At 41.1% G+C, this 13,487-nt stretch overlaps 2 protein-coding genes across 2 annotated transcripts; both read right to left on the bottom strand.

Annotated features, from left to right (window-relative positions):
* Nucleotides 1-110: 110 nt before the first annotated feature.
* LOC111987059 (translation factor GUF1 homolog, mitochondrial) lies at nt 111-2,806 on the bottom strand. Its single transcript, XM_065776811.1, has 4 exons — nt 1,678-2,806; nt 1,096-1,236; nt 941-1,000; nt 111-483 (listed from the first exon to the last, which is right to left on the bottom strand). Exons 1-4 carry the CDS (start codon nt 1,776-1,778, stop codon nt 318-320), a joined length of 468 nt encoding a protein of 155 aa, XP_065632883.1. The 5' UTR covers nt 1,779-2,806; the 3' UTR covers nt 111-317.
* A 4,948-nt stretch (nt 2,807-7,754) lies between these two features.
* Nucleotides 7,755-8,864, bottom strand: LOC136068928 (uncharacterized). The gene has a single exon (XM_065776787.1). The coding sequence runs from the start codon at nt 8,862-8,864 to the stop codon at nt 7,755-7,757; it is 1,110 nt and encodes a 369-aa protein (XP_065632859.1).
* Nucleotides 8,865-13,487: the final 4,623 nt, after the last annotated feature.

Raw genomic sequence — 13,487 nt, 5'->3', positions numbered from 1 at the left:
GGGGGGGGGGGGGGGGGGGGGGGGGGGGGGGGGGGGGGGGGGGGGGGGGTGTTATTGGGATTTTTTGTGTGGGTGGGAATTGGTTTGGAAACCCACCTCAAGCCAACAACTTATTAGAACTGAAACTTTTTATGTCCACTGCAACTTAAGTACGAGTCAAACTCCCACCCCCATTACATATTACAATCTTAACCTGGATATGCACAATGCCTTAGATGCATTGATAATATAATTAACCCGAAATGAGTTTAAATGACAGAAACATAAGGGCTGAACTGACATTACCAGTCCAAATCTGGCTAATTCTTCAGGACATATCATGAAACCTTCAGTAGTTCATGAAATGCCTCCTGAGGTATATCAACAGAGCCAACTCTCTTCATTCGCTTCTTTCCTTCCTTTTGCTTCTCCAACAACTTCCTCTTTCTACTAACATCCCCACCATAACACTTTGCGAGAACATTTTTTCTCATAGCCGAAATCCTAAAATCAAATTAGATAAATTTAGGTGAAAACTGAAAGTTGAACAAGCAGTTACGCTAATTTAAGGAATGCAACTTTGCAATGAAAAGCTTCACAAAATTTCTTTTTTTGAAGGTGAAAAGCTTCACAAAATTTCAATGACAAATGAAATCCAGTATACATCTTTGCAACGCACACATTGGTAAAATTTGCCACAAATGAATACCATAAAAATGTACTAAGGAATCAGATTTTTTCTTTTTTTTCTTTTTTTTCAATGACAAATGAAATCCAGTATACATCTTTGCAACACACACATTTCCAAAATTTGTCATGAAATAAAGACTTACTAAGGAATTAGAGTATTACCCTGGGTCACTAATTATATATGAAATTTTATAATTTTACATCAGTTTTTAGCATAAATAAATTACCAAAAACTGACTTTCTAACCCTCAAAAATATTTACAGAACTTACGTCTCCCGTGCAATGACCTTCGATCCAATTGCAGCTTGTATTGTTATCTCAAACATTTGCCTGCTCAAAATCAGAAGATATGTGGCTACTGTTGAATAAACAAAAAAAGAAAAAGAAAATACAAAATAATAATGCTTAACTACTAACAGACAGACCTGTCTATGAATTGCTTCAGTTTCTCCACCAGTTCACGACCAACACGTTGTGCCTTCAAGTTATGAACAATAGTTGCCATTGCATCAACTGGCTGTCCATTCAAGAGGACATCAAGCTTCACCAGATCAGATTGTTGATATCTGTCAATGACATCCATAAAGTGCATCAGACAATGGGGAACTATATTGGACCCTAAATTTACCAAAAACGCTTAGAGAAATGGCCATCTAGAAGACCTAGCTACTTGTGACATCAACGCTCATAGGCTATAATGAAACTAATTTTATTTGATAAAATATGTACAGAAACTTCTGCTTTGTGAGTTGGTTCACTAAGAAACATAAGCTCACCATTAATGGCAACAGATAGTGACTGCTGTGCCAGACACTACAGCCCATGCTAGTTATTATGAAAATTATAACATATTCCAAAATCACTGCTCTGCACTTTTTATGGGAGAGCATTAGCATATTACCCCTATTGGCGGTGCCATTATTTAATATCTAAGGTGAGGCTGTGTGGGTGCACGTACAGGTGAAGAGAGAGAGAGAGAGAGAGAGAGAGAGAGAATCAAAACTTACTCAGCATCCTCATAATCAAATGATGCATATCCCGATGTTATACTTTTCAATTCATTGTAGAAGTCAACAACGATCTCTCTCAAAGGTAAGCGATACTTCATAAATACCCGCTGACTGCATGTATTGAAGTCATATCAACATTTCAAACATGAATGAGTTCATCTAAGGTTACTTAGAACAAGCTAAGAAATAACCATTTAAAAATGGCTAAAGTACATTTAGTCCCTCTATATATATTACTGTGAATTTGGCCCCCAAGTTTCAATTTCAGCAATTAACAACCTAAAATTTGGTTTTCCTGTTTTCCATTCCACCAAACCTGTCAATGTTGGACCATTAAGTGCATGAAACAATGCCATTTTTTGCATGTCTTTAAACTATTATAAATTTATTATAATAATTTTATAGAGGGCCAAATGTGATCCCTTTTAAATTGACATCATATTTGTTTTTATTTTTATTTTTATAAGTACATCGTATTTGGGTTATTATCCAGTAAAACAAATTCATACCAAAGATTGTGGGGCTGAAAAGAAGAATTCCTCTATAGGTCCTTCAGCACCTTGCCTCCCACCCCCATCATTACCAAAATCACCCACATCCCATTGACACGGTCACACACCAAGCCACTGCCTTTCGACCACATAACCAATGCCATCAACCTCAAGCTCACCTAACTATACATCATCAACCTGGACTCAATCCTTATTCTTACCTTCAACATTCTCCAATAAATTTATGTCGATCAGCCTTGTTCATGGAAGGGATTTGATGGTTTGGGAAAAAACTTTTCTAATTGGTAGTTAGGATTTGCTGTTGGTGATGTTTAAGGGGTGCAGGTTTGGTGTTTGGCCATGGGTGAGTTAGTGATGATTGTGGGGGGTCCAGGTATCACTGGCATTGATCTGGAAAAATAGGTGTCATTCCTTCATGAATATAGTCCATGGAGTAAGGTGACCAGCAGATGAACGGGGTTTTGAAACTCACTTTGGAATTCTTGTGGGTTTTCGTAAAGGTTATGGGGTTTTTGTGCTGGTGATCAGTGGATGAAGGTTTAAGTATTTGGGGTTGAGGCTGTGCTCTTTCTAGCCGTGGTGGCTGCACATGGCATTTGGCGGTGGTGTGGATTTGACCCTTGGTTTTTTGGGTTTTTTTTTTTTTTTTTTTTTTTTTTTTGAAATTTATTCAAGTACAATTCCCTCGTCCAAATTTATGGACGAGTTTTATGAACTATTACTCTTCTTTTAAGGGTTTTTGGACGGTGGTCATCTACCCTTAGAGTTTATGAATGAATGAATGAACACTTTATTTTCATTATTTCTATCATATTTGAACATGTTTAAGGATTTATAGACATACTTTATTAGTATCGTCTGTACCATTAGGAAAGCATTTTATCTCAGCTTGAACTTATGGACGAAGTTCTTTCATCGCAAAGCTAGAATAAAAATGAACCCTTAAAATGCCGTCTTTAATTCGTCCATGAACATCATCTTTTGGCTAGCTTAAGGATTTGTTCAAACTTGCGATTATTTATTCGCCCTTAACGAAAGTAATTTCAGCAAATGCTCATCCAAGTGCTGGACTGGTTAGCTGCTTAGATTCATCCAGGAACTTGTGGTGTTCCTTCAAGCATATTCTTCGTCCATGGTTTAGACGATTATACCGCAGGTTTTATTTCGTCTTGAGATTGGACGGATATATCTTAGGTTTTATCTTGTCTTGAGTTTTAGACAGAGATATCTTAAGTTTTATCTCGTCTTGAGCTTAGACGGACATACCATAGGTTTTATTTTTCTTGCTTTATCCTTACTTGAAGGAAAGCTACTAGACGATACCCCCTAGTTTCTTCCAAGGGTTTTATTTGTCTTTGGCTTTTCACCTTCTGTGGATCATTTTGAATCATAGAAAATTGAGGATTACCATACAATCATACATATACTTAGAAATACACGATATATATATTTGAAAATCTATACTATGTAATCATTCGTCCACAATCATGGCACATGTTTAAGAGCTAGTGCCTTTAGGAAATTAAAAATACTTAAACATAACTTCGTCCATGAGCAACATAAAATACTTATACACTTAAAACACAATAGTAATAAGCAAATACTAGAAAATTATATTAAACACATTACTTCAAACGTCCAAGGATCTCATCCATGACCACCTTTCATTGATAGTATCTCCTTATGTGTTCAACATTCCATGGGTGCTCTAACTTTCGTCCATCCAAGGCTTCCAAATAGTAGGATCCTTGTCTCTTGGAGTTGATAACTCTGTAAGGTCCTTCCCAATTTGGTCCTAGCTTCCCATAGGCCGGGTTTTTGGTGGCCAAAGAAACCCTTTTAAGGACGAGATCTCCAATGCTAAAGCGCTTGGGTTTCACCATGGCATCATACTGCTTTGCCATGAGATTTTTGTACCTTGCCGTTCTTTGCTCCACGTCCATTCTTATCTCATCTAAGAGATCGAGGTTAAGACGAAGATGTTCGTTGTTTTCCTTATCTTGATACTTCATCACCCTATGGCTGGCCATATACACTTCTGCAGATATGACTGCTTCGCTCTCATAAGCCAGTTTGAAAGGAGTCTCTCCTGTGGGAGTCCTCACCGTTGTTCTGTAAGCCCACAAAACACCAGGTAACTTGTTTGGCCATACTCCTTTTGCCCCTTCAAGCCGAGTCTTGATAATTATTAACAAGGATCAGTTTGTCACTTTTGCTTGTCCATTGGCCTGTGGGTAGAAGGGTGAGGAGTAGTGATTCTTGATTCCCAATTGCTCAAAAAATTTCCTGAAGGGTGTGTTGTCAAACTGTCGTCCATTGTCAGACACTAATACCCTTGGTACTTCGAATCTGCATACAATGCTCTTCCAGACAAAGTTTTTGACATTCTGCTGTGTGACTTTCACTAAGGGTTCAACTTCCACCCATTTAGTGAAATAATCTATCTCTACCACCAAAAACTTCATCTGTCTAGTTCCAATTGGAAAGGAGCCTAAAATATCCAAACCCCACTTTACAAAAGGTCAAGGGGCCATCACTGGGGTAAGATATTCTGACGGTTGTCTAGGAATATTACTGAAACGTTGACATTGATCACATACCTTAACATATGCCTTAGCATCAACTTGGATGGTTGGCCAATAGTACCCTGCACGGATGACTTTGTAGACGAGTGATCTGGCTCCTGAATGGTTACTACACGCTTCTTCATGAACTTCTCTAAGTGTGGAATTTGCCTCATCTGGGGCTAAGCACCTCAGGTATGGTTGTGAAAAACCTCTTTTGTACAGCACTTCATCCATAAGGACGTATCTATTGGGGTCATCCAATTCTTCTCACCTTCTATTTGCAGTATTTCTAGGAGGTCTATGCTTGGCATGTATTGTATTTCATCAAACTTGTCCATCACTTCATTAGCGGAGGCTTCCTTCGCCAAGGTATCTGCTTCTATGTTCTCTTCCCTTGGGATTTGAACAAAATTAGCTTCTTTGAATTTCTTTACAAGGCGTGCCACTTTCTTCAAATATCTTTTCATTCTATCTTCCTTGGCTTCACATGTCCCATTTACTTGGCCTATGACCAACTGTGAGTCTTCCAGGACGAGTACCGAGCCCGCTTCTATAGATTTAGCCAACTCCAACCCTTTAAGAAGGGCTTCATACTCCACTTCATTGTTAGTTGTCTGGTACTGTAAGCGAACCTTGTACTTCAGTTTATCTCCTTCTAGTGACTGCAAAACAACTCCTATACCTCCTACATACAACGTAGATGATCCATCTACATGGACAACCCATTTTTTATTGCCTTCTTTCTCTTCCAAGTCCTCATGACTCGGAGTGAACTCTGTAATGAAATCTGCCAGGGCTTGGTCCTTGATTGCATTCCTCGGCTGATACTGAATGTCAAACTCACTGAGCTCAACTGCCCATTGGATTAGTCGTCCTGCAGCTTCTAGTTTGTTCATTGCCTTCTTGAGTGGATGGTCAATCATGACATTGATGACATGAACTTGAAAGTAGTGCCTTAACTTCCTAGAAGTTGTTATCAGTGCAAACGCTAACTTCTCTATCAGTGGGTACCTTCCTTCTGCTCCTCTCAATGCTCGGCTAATGTAATACATAGGCTTTTGCACCTTTTCTCCCTCCCTGATCAACGTTGAACTCACGGCATGCAGGGACATTGCTAAATAGAGATATAGTTCCTCTCCTAGCACGGACAGACTAAACAATGGAGGCGTAGTAAGATAGTACTTCAGGTCCTGGAAGGCCTTCTCACACTCGTCCATCCACTCAAATGCCTTCCTGAGAATTTTGAAAAAGGGCAAACACCTGTCTGCGACTTTTGAAACAAACCTGTTAAGTGCTGCAGCTCGTCTAGTGAGGGATTGGACTTCCTTGATGTTCTTCGGTGGTTCCATGTTCAATATGGCTTGGATCTTGTCTGCATTTACCTCAATTCATCTTTGTGAAACCATAAATCCTAAAAACTTTCCTGATGATACTCCGAATGTACATTTATTTGGGTTCAGTTTCATCTTGTATCGCCTAAGTGTTTCAAAGGTTTCTTGAAGATTGTCCAAGTGGCTTCCCTTGTCTAAGCTCTTCACAAGCATGTCATCCACGTACACCTCCACATTTCGTCCTATCTGTGGACAAAACATATGATTCACCAACCTTTGATAAGTTGCCCCTGCATTCTTTAGACCGAATGACATCACCTTGTAACAAAACAAACCTTGACTAGTAATAAAAGATGTCTTCTCTTGGTTAGCCTCGTCTATCTTTATTTGATTATATCCTAAGAAGGCGTCCATGAAGCTCAGCAACTGATGGCCAGTTGTGGAATCCACCAATTGGTCAATGCATGGTAAAGGATAACTATCCTTAGGGCAGGCCTTGTTCAAGTCAGTGAAGTCTACACACATCCTCAACTTGCCATTTGCCTTCTTTACCATCACTACATTTGCTAACCAATCCGGGTAATAGACTTCCCAGATGAAATGTGCTGTAGTCAGTTTCTGAACCTCTTCCTTGATAGCCTTGTCTCTTTCAGGGGTGAAGACTCTTTTCTTTTGTCGAACAGGCTTAGAAAAGGGGAACAAATTCAATCGATAAGTAATTACTCTTGGATCAATACCAGTCATCTCGTCATGACTCCATGCAAAAACATCAGTATTCTTCCTCAAAAACTGGACAAGGTCTTCTTTCACTTTCTCTTTCATACCTATTCTAATCCTAGTGAACTTCTCAGGATCATTTTCTTGTAATAAAACATCTTCCAATACTTCAGTTGGTTCTACAACAATTCTTCTTTCTTCTATACTTATAGTCTGCATCTGCTCGTCCACAGCCAACATGGCTAGATAACACTCTCTAGCTGCCAACTGATCTCCTTATGCTTGTCCAATCCCGCATTCCATAGGAAATTTGACTGATAGATGGTAGGTAGATGTTACTGCCTTCCAACTGTTTAAAATTGGTCTTCCAATGATGGCATTGTATGAGGATGAACAATCCACCACAAGAAAATTCATTTCCTTAGTTATCTGTTGCGAGTATGACCCCACCACTACAGGCAATGTAATGGTGCCGATGGGCTGCACTTTCATTCCTCCGAATCCTATCAGTGGTGAGCATGCTGGACGAAGTTGATCTCGTCCAACCCTCATCTGCTGGAAGGCGGGATAATACAATATATCCGCCAAGCTTCCATTATCCACCAACACCCTCTTGGTTGTATAACCTGCAATGAGTAAGGTAATGACAATCGCATCGTCATGTGGATGATGAATCCTCTCAGCTTCTTCATCCGTAAAGAAATTGTTGGCTCGACTGCGTCTCTTGTCCTTGGGGGTCGTCTAGAGAGTTAGACGTTTTGCACCGCTTTGAGGTACGTCTTCTTTGCCTTGGAAGATTGTCCTGTCGAAGTCCCACCAATGATAACCCTTATTTCTCCGAGTGGGGGTCGTGATGACTCTTCCATCTTCGCTTTCAATTTTTCTTCTTTATGATCCCTTCTAAGGAAATGCCTCAACTTTCCTTGTCTAATGAAATTCTCAATTTGCTACTTCAAGTCATAATACTCATCCGTATCATGCCCATGATCTCCATGGAAGCGACAATATTTATTCTTATTGCGCTTGTTAGGATCTCCTTTCATCTTCTCTGGCCACTTCAAGGAAGGATCATCCTTGATTTGCATGAGCACCTGATTGAGTGGGGCATTTAAGGGTGTGTAATTCTGATTCCTTGCTGATGGGCCTGTCTTCCTGCTATCTCCATCTTGATCCTTTTTATCTTCCGTTCGTCCCTTCTTTGGACGAGACCCTTGATCAGAGTGACGCGTGGGGTTGACTTCCATTCTCTCAACTCTCTTCCTTTTCTTAGCTACGATTGCGTCTTCTGCGTTCATAAAGTTTTGGGCTGAATGGATGAGTTCAGCCATGGATTGAGGCTCCTTTTCATATAGCTTGTGAATGAATAAGTCCGAGTTAACCCCATTGTGGAAGGCTGCCAATAGTAGCTTGTCGTCCACTGTTAAGGCTTCCCTGTTGAAGCGCGTGATGAAGAAACGCAGGCTTTCATTCTTCCATTGCTCTATAGTTAACAAGCTGGACGAGGAACACTTGTGTCTCTGTCCCCCAATGAAATTATTAACAAATAATTTGCTTAACTCCTCGAAAGAACTTGCAGAATTTGGGGGTATTTTGCTGAACCACACTCGCGCTGGCCCTTTAAGTGTGGTAGGGAAAGCTCTGCACATAATCTCGTCTAGAACCCCTTGGAGATGCATTGTAGTCTTGAAAGTAGCGATATGATCGAAAGGATTGCACTGTCCATCATATGAATCTAGGGAAGGCATTTTGAACTTTGGAGGCAAGGGATGGCCATTGATGGAAGCCGTGAAAGGGGAATCTGTTTGGTGAACCAAATCCTCTACGAGATTTGTCCTTCTCATGTTCTCCTTTATCTCGTCCATAACCTTCCTCATCTGATCCACCTCTTTCTCCAAGTGTGGCACCTTTCGCGAAGTGGTGCCTCTTGACTGGTTCTCGGACTCAGCATTTTCCCTTCTATCTTCTTGACTTTGGGCTTGTTCTTCTACATGTCCTTTACGACGTTGCCTCTCTATCTCACTAGTCAACTCTTGATTCTGACGAGTTAACTCCGCCATGGCGGCTGCCACGGACTGTATGTGTTAGATGGAAGGAGGTTGCGTGACAGGCGCTGATTGGCGACCTCGGTTGGGATGGCTGGAAGCATCCTTACTTTCATGGTAGCCTGGGCTAGTGGCCCTTGATCTAGTCTGAACCATACAGCCTTTTGTCGGAGAAGAATAAACTGTCAAACTTGAAGTTTTCACAGATAATTTCTTCTCTACAGACGGTGCCAACTGATGCTGAACAGAATTAGTAGGCTGAACAACTCGGCTTCGATGGACTGAAAGTGGTAGCAAAGGCCTAAAAAATGAATACGCTGTCAGAGGAGACCGGGGTGGACCGGCCTAAGGCCCTCCAATGGATAAGTTAGTATCTTCCTCACAAGTGAAATTCTAACTGTATTGTAGTAATGTCAGAATGGTCTCATACCTGTGCCTAATTTAGACCGGCCCTTATATAGGAAACTTTGGGGCAGTTATTTGGTTTAGTAACTTCCCCAAGATTCGTGGAAGTCTAAAATTACGGAAATAACTTCCCCAACGGCTATAGAAAGAGTAACTGCTTATGGGAGTTACATACTTAGGAGAAATTACTGGCGATGAACACAGGTTGATTAACCGTTTCAAAATTCCAGAATTTTACCATCACAGGGTCGTCCATGTGCTTTGCCCATGGACGACTCTGTGTGTACATATTGATGTTGTGTGGTCGTCCATGAGCTTTACACATGGACGACTCTTCCGACCTGATTCCCTTCAGTTTATTCAATTGATCAATACTCAAGGACAACACATCTGGACGAATCAGAGACGGTTTGGCCATTTGGCTAACTGATGATCATGAACGACTCCTCTGGACGAACCACAGATGGAAATTTTTTGCTATCCCATCATATATATTTCTAAATTATAATAGATACAAATTATTAACCTTTACCAAAAAAAAAATAGAAGTGCTTCTAAGCACGCGCGTAAGCACATGCTCAAAGGCTAGTTGTCGTTGTTGTTGTTATTATTATTATTATTATTATTATAGGGACTGGGTTTGAGCACTTCTTCTATTAGATGAGTGAACTCAGGTCTAATTAGCCCAATACAATAAATTTATAGAGAATGGGTTTAAAAACTAAGCCTTAGTGAGGGATACAACAACTAGGTATAGTTATGAGTGGGTTGAATAACAAGGACATGGACTAAAATGTGAAACTCTGTCCTCGGCCCTCCTCTGAGGAGTTGGTTGTTCTTATGGTTTCTTCTGTGCTTGGTTACTAAGGTTTCATAGATGATACAAATGGCTATCGTATTCTCTGTTTTTTCACCCTCTCCTTTTTCTGGAGGATTTCTTACATTATATACCCTTCTAGTTGACCATCGCCTTCCATTTGTTGATCATGCAAGTCACTACTCGAGTATTTATCCCATCAGCCACCTTCCTAAACCTCTTGTGAGTTGCAGCAACCAAGGCAACATTGTGTAAGGGTCATTTCCTCATTAATGTAGCTAGGACGTTAGTTGTAGGGATTTTATGCGGAGGTGACAGTTTCTCCTTGAATTGCTCATCCACCATACCCTCATGGCTGACCCATTGTACTTTTCCTTTTTCTTGGGAGGCTTTGGAAGGCTGCCTTTGATGGCGTACTGATCTTCCCTTCTGTGATTTCAACTAGCCGAGGACAGGATCGTCCTCGGCGATGTTTCTTGGTACTTTGGACTTCCTTCGTTCATCCTCGAACATTTCTTCCTCCTCAGCGTAGGCCTTGGGCTTAGTGTAAAATGGGCCGAGGTTGTCAAATTCTTTAGCCCCATAATAGCCCCTCAAAATCTTGTTGTTCGGCTTCTTAGACGGAGAGGAGGATTTTGATGTCCTTGGGCCTTCGTCATGGCTTGTCAAGTCTTGTCCTCCGTTAGTACCAGAGTCTCTTCACCTATCCAAGACACGTTTTTGGCGCTTCGGTATACGGAGCATGCCCTCATTAAATTCTAGCGGCTCTATGCTCCCCACGTTTAACAGTGTGGTGACAATCTAACGGTGGGGATTGTTTTAACTTTATGGCCGGGAAACCTGCACGATCCTTTTTAATTGGAGGTATAAATACCTATTTGAACCGATTTGCCTCCTTACTTTTACACTCAAAAGTTCTTGGAGTAACTAGTTTTTCCATAGGTTTGAGTCCGAGGACCATGCAAGACCTTTGTTCTGTCTAGTACTTAGACTTTTCTTGAAGTTACTAGTTTCTCCATAGGTTTGAGTTTGAGGACCATGCAAAACCTTGGTTCTGTCTAGTACTTAGCTTTTTCTTGAAGTAACTAGTTTCCCCATAGGTTAGAGTCTGAGGACCATGCAAGACCTTGGTTCTGTCTAGTACTTAGACTTTTCCTGAAGTGACTAGTTTCCCCATAGGTTTGAGTCTAAGGATCATGCAAGACCTTGGTTCTGTCTAGTATTTAGATTCTTCTTGGAGTAACTAGTTTCTTTATAGGTTTGAGTCCAAGGACCATACAAGACCTTGGTTTTATCTAGTACTTAGATTTTTCTTGAAGTAACTAGTTTCCCTATAGGTTTGAGTCCAGGGACTATGGAAGACCTTGGTTCTGTCTAGTACTTAGATTGTTACTAAAATACAAGACATATAATTATAATAGACTTAAAATTTGAAATAAAGAAATGCTTTTATTAATAATAATACATTCTCAGGTTATTTACATTCCATAGATGAGATATAGCTTTTCCATCTAAGTCTTCTAAGTAGTATGCACCTATTCCTGCTACTAAAGTAATTCAGTATGGTTCTTCCTAGTTGGGTCCCAGCTTTCCAAAGAATGGGTTCTTGGCAGCACCCACAACTTTCCTCAACACTAAGTCCCTAGGTGCTAGTAGTCTCAGTTTCACATTGGCATCATACCTCGGCTTGAGCTTCTGATGGTAATAGGCCAACTGTATCACTACCCTTTCTCTTTGTTCATCGATCAGATCTAGGTTCTTCCCCAACAGTTCATCATTACTGCTTGAAGTGAAGGAGCTCGTCCTCAGTGTTGGGAAGTTTGCCTCTAGAGGGATGACAGCCTCTGCCCCATAGGTCATGGCGAAATGTGTTTCCCTCGTGGATCGTCGTGGTGTAGTCCGATAGGTCCATAAGACATGTGGCAGCTCTTCTACCCACTTTTCCTTGGCATCATACAGCCTCTTCTTAAGCCCATTGACTATGACCTTGTTAACAGCCTTTGCCTGTCCATTTCTCTGAGGGTAAGCTGGAGTTGAGTACCTGTTTGTGATCTCGAGTTCGCAACAGTATCTCCTAAAGGCTTTACTGTCAAATTGGAGTCCATTATCCAAAATGAGGGTATAAAGGACCCCGAATCGTGTAACAATGTCTCTCTAGATGAATTTCTTAGCGTCCATGTCTCTAATGTTGGCCAATGGCTCAACTTCGACCCATTTGGTGAAATAATCTGTGCCGACTAACAGATATCTCTTATTTCCTGCTACCTTGGGGAAATGACTTACAATATTTAGGCCTCATTGGGCAAACGGCCATGGAATGAACAAAGGGTTGAGGACCCCTCTTGGCTGATGAATATTTGGAGCAAACATTTGGCATTGGTCACATTTCTTAACATATTCTAGAGTCTTTTTTAGCATCCCTGACCACCAATATCCCTGGGTAATGGCTCGGTGTAACAGAGATCTTCCTCCTGTGTGACTCCCACAGATCCCCTCGTGCAACTCTTCAAGTAGTAATTCTGATGCTTTCGGGTGAATACACAATAAATATGACCCAGAATGAGTGCTTATACAATTTGTGATCCTCGGACAACTAGAATCGAGGAGCGTTTCTTCGTATTTTCTCAGCCTTTGACTTCTCCTCAGGTAGAATATCATCTTTGAGAAATCTCACCATAGGGTCCATCCAGATAGGACTCACACTAACTTGATGGATATGAACCACGCATTTTACAACCTTATTTGGCCTATCCAGATGCTCGACAATAATAGTTCGAGGCAGGCTCCTTGCTGAGGAAGTAGCAAGCATGGCCAATGAATTAGCATGGGTGTTTCCACTTCTAGATACGTGTGACAAGCTGAAAAGATTGAAGTCTGACCGCAAGCGCTTGACTTGGCTTAAGTACTTTTGCATCCTCGCATCTCTAGCCTCCAGCTCTCCCTTTACCTGGCCCATTACCAATCTCGAGTTCGAGAACATTTCTACTGCTTTTCCTCCCATTTTCTGCACTATGGCCATTCCTAGTAATAAGGCCTCATACTCGGTTTCGTTATTTGTGGCTGAGAATCCAAGTCTTAAGGATTTCTCTATAATAGTCTTCTCAGGAGATACTAGGACTAGCCCCACTTTAGACCCCTTTTGATTCTCCGCGCCATCAACGTACACCTTCCAACATGGGGGTTCTGGCGTAAAGATTGCCCCAACAAATTTTCCATCCATGTTTCACCCCTCAGCTACTATTTCTACTAGTGGTTCAACAAATTCAGCCACCAAGTTAGCCAAGACCTAGCCCTTTATAGAGGTCCAAGGCATGTATTTGATGTCAAAAGCTCCCAGAATTGTGTTCCATAGGGCAATCCTTCCAGTGTAATCAGCAGTTCGAAGCACAAATTTCAGGGGTAGTTAGGTCAGGACA

Source organism: Quercus suber, unplaced genomic scaffold, assembly GCF_002906115.3.
Source record: "Quercus suber isolate HL8 unplaced genomic scaffold, Cork oak 2.0 scaffold_142, whole genome shotgun sequence".
Taxonomy (NCBI): domain Eukaryota; kingdom Viridiplantae; phylum Streptophyta; class Magnoliopsida; order Fagales; family Fagaceae; genus Quercus; species Quercus suber.
This window is presented reverse-complemented; position numbering and strand designations above follow the sequence as displayed.

Excerpts from the sequence above, each read along its gene's own strand:
- LOC111987059 (XM_065776811.1), bottom strand. The coding sequence starts at position 1,778 with ATGAAGTATCGCTTACCTTTGAGAGAGATCGTTGTTGACTTCTACAAT. Across the intron at positions 1,237-1,677 it reads TTTGATTATGAGGATGCTGA|ATATCAACAATCTGATCTGG; the intron begins GTAAGTTTTGAT and ends TGTCATTGACAG. Across the intron at positions 484-940 it reads AAGGTCATTGCACGGGAGAC|GATTTCGGCTATGAGAAAAA; the intron begins GTAAGTTCTGTA and ends ATTTGATTTTAG.
- LOC136068928 (XM_065776787.1), bottom strand. The coding sequence starts at position 8,864 with ATGGCGGAGTTAACTCGTCAGAATCAAGAGTTGACTAGTGAGATAGAG.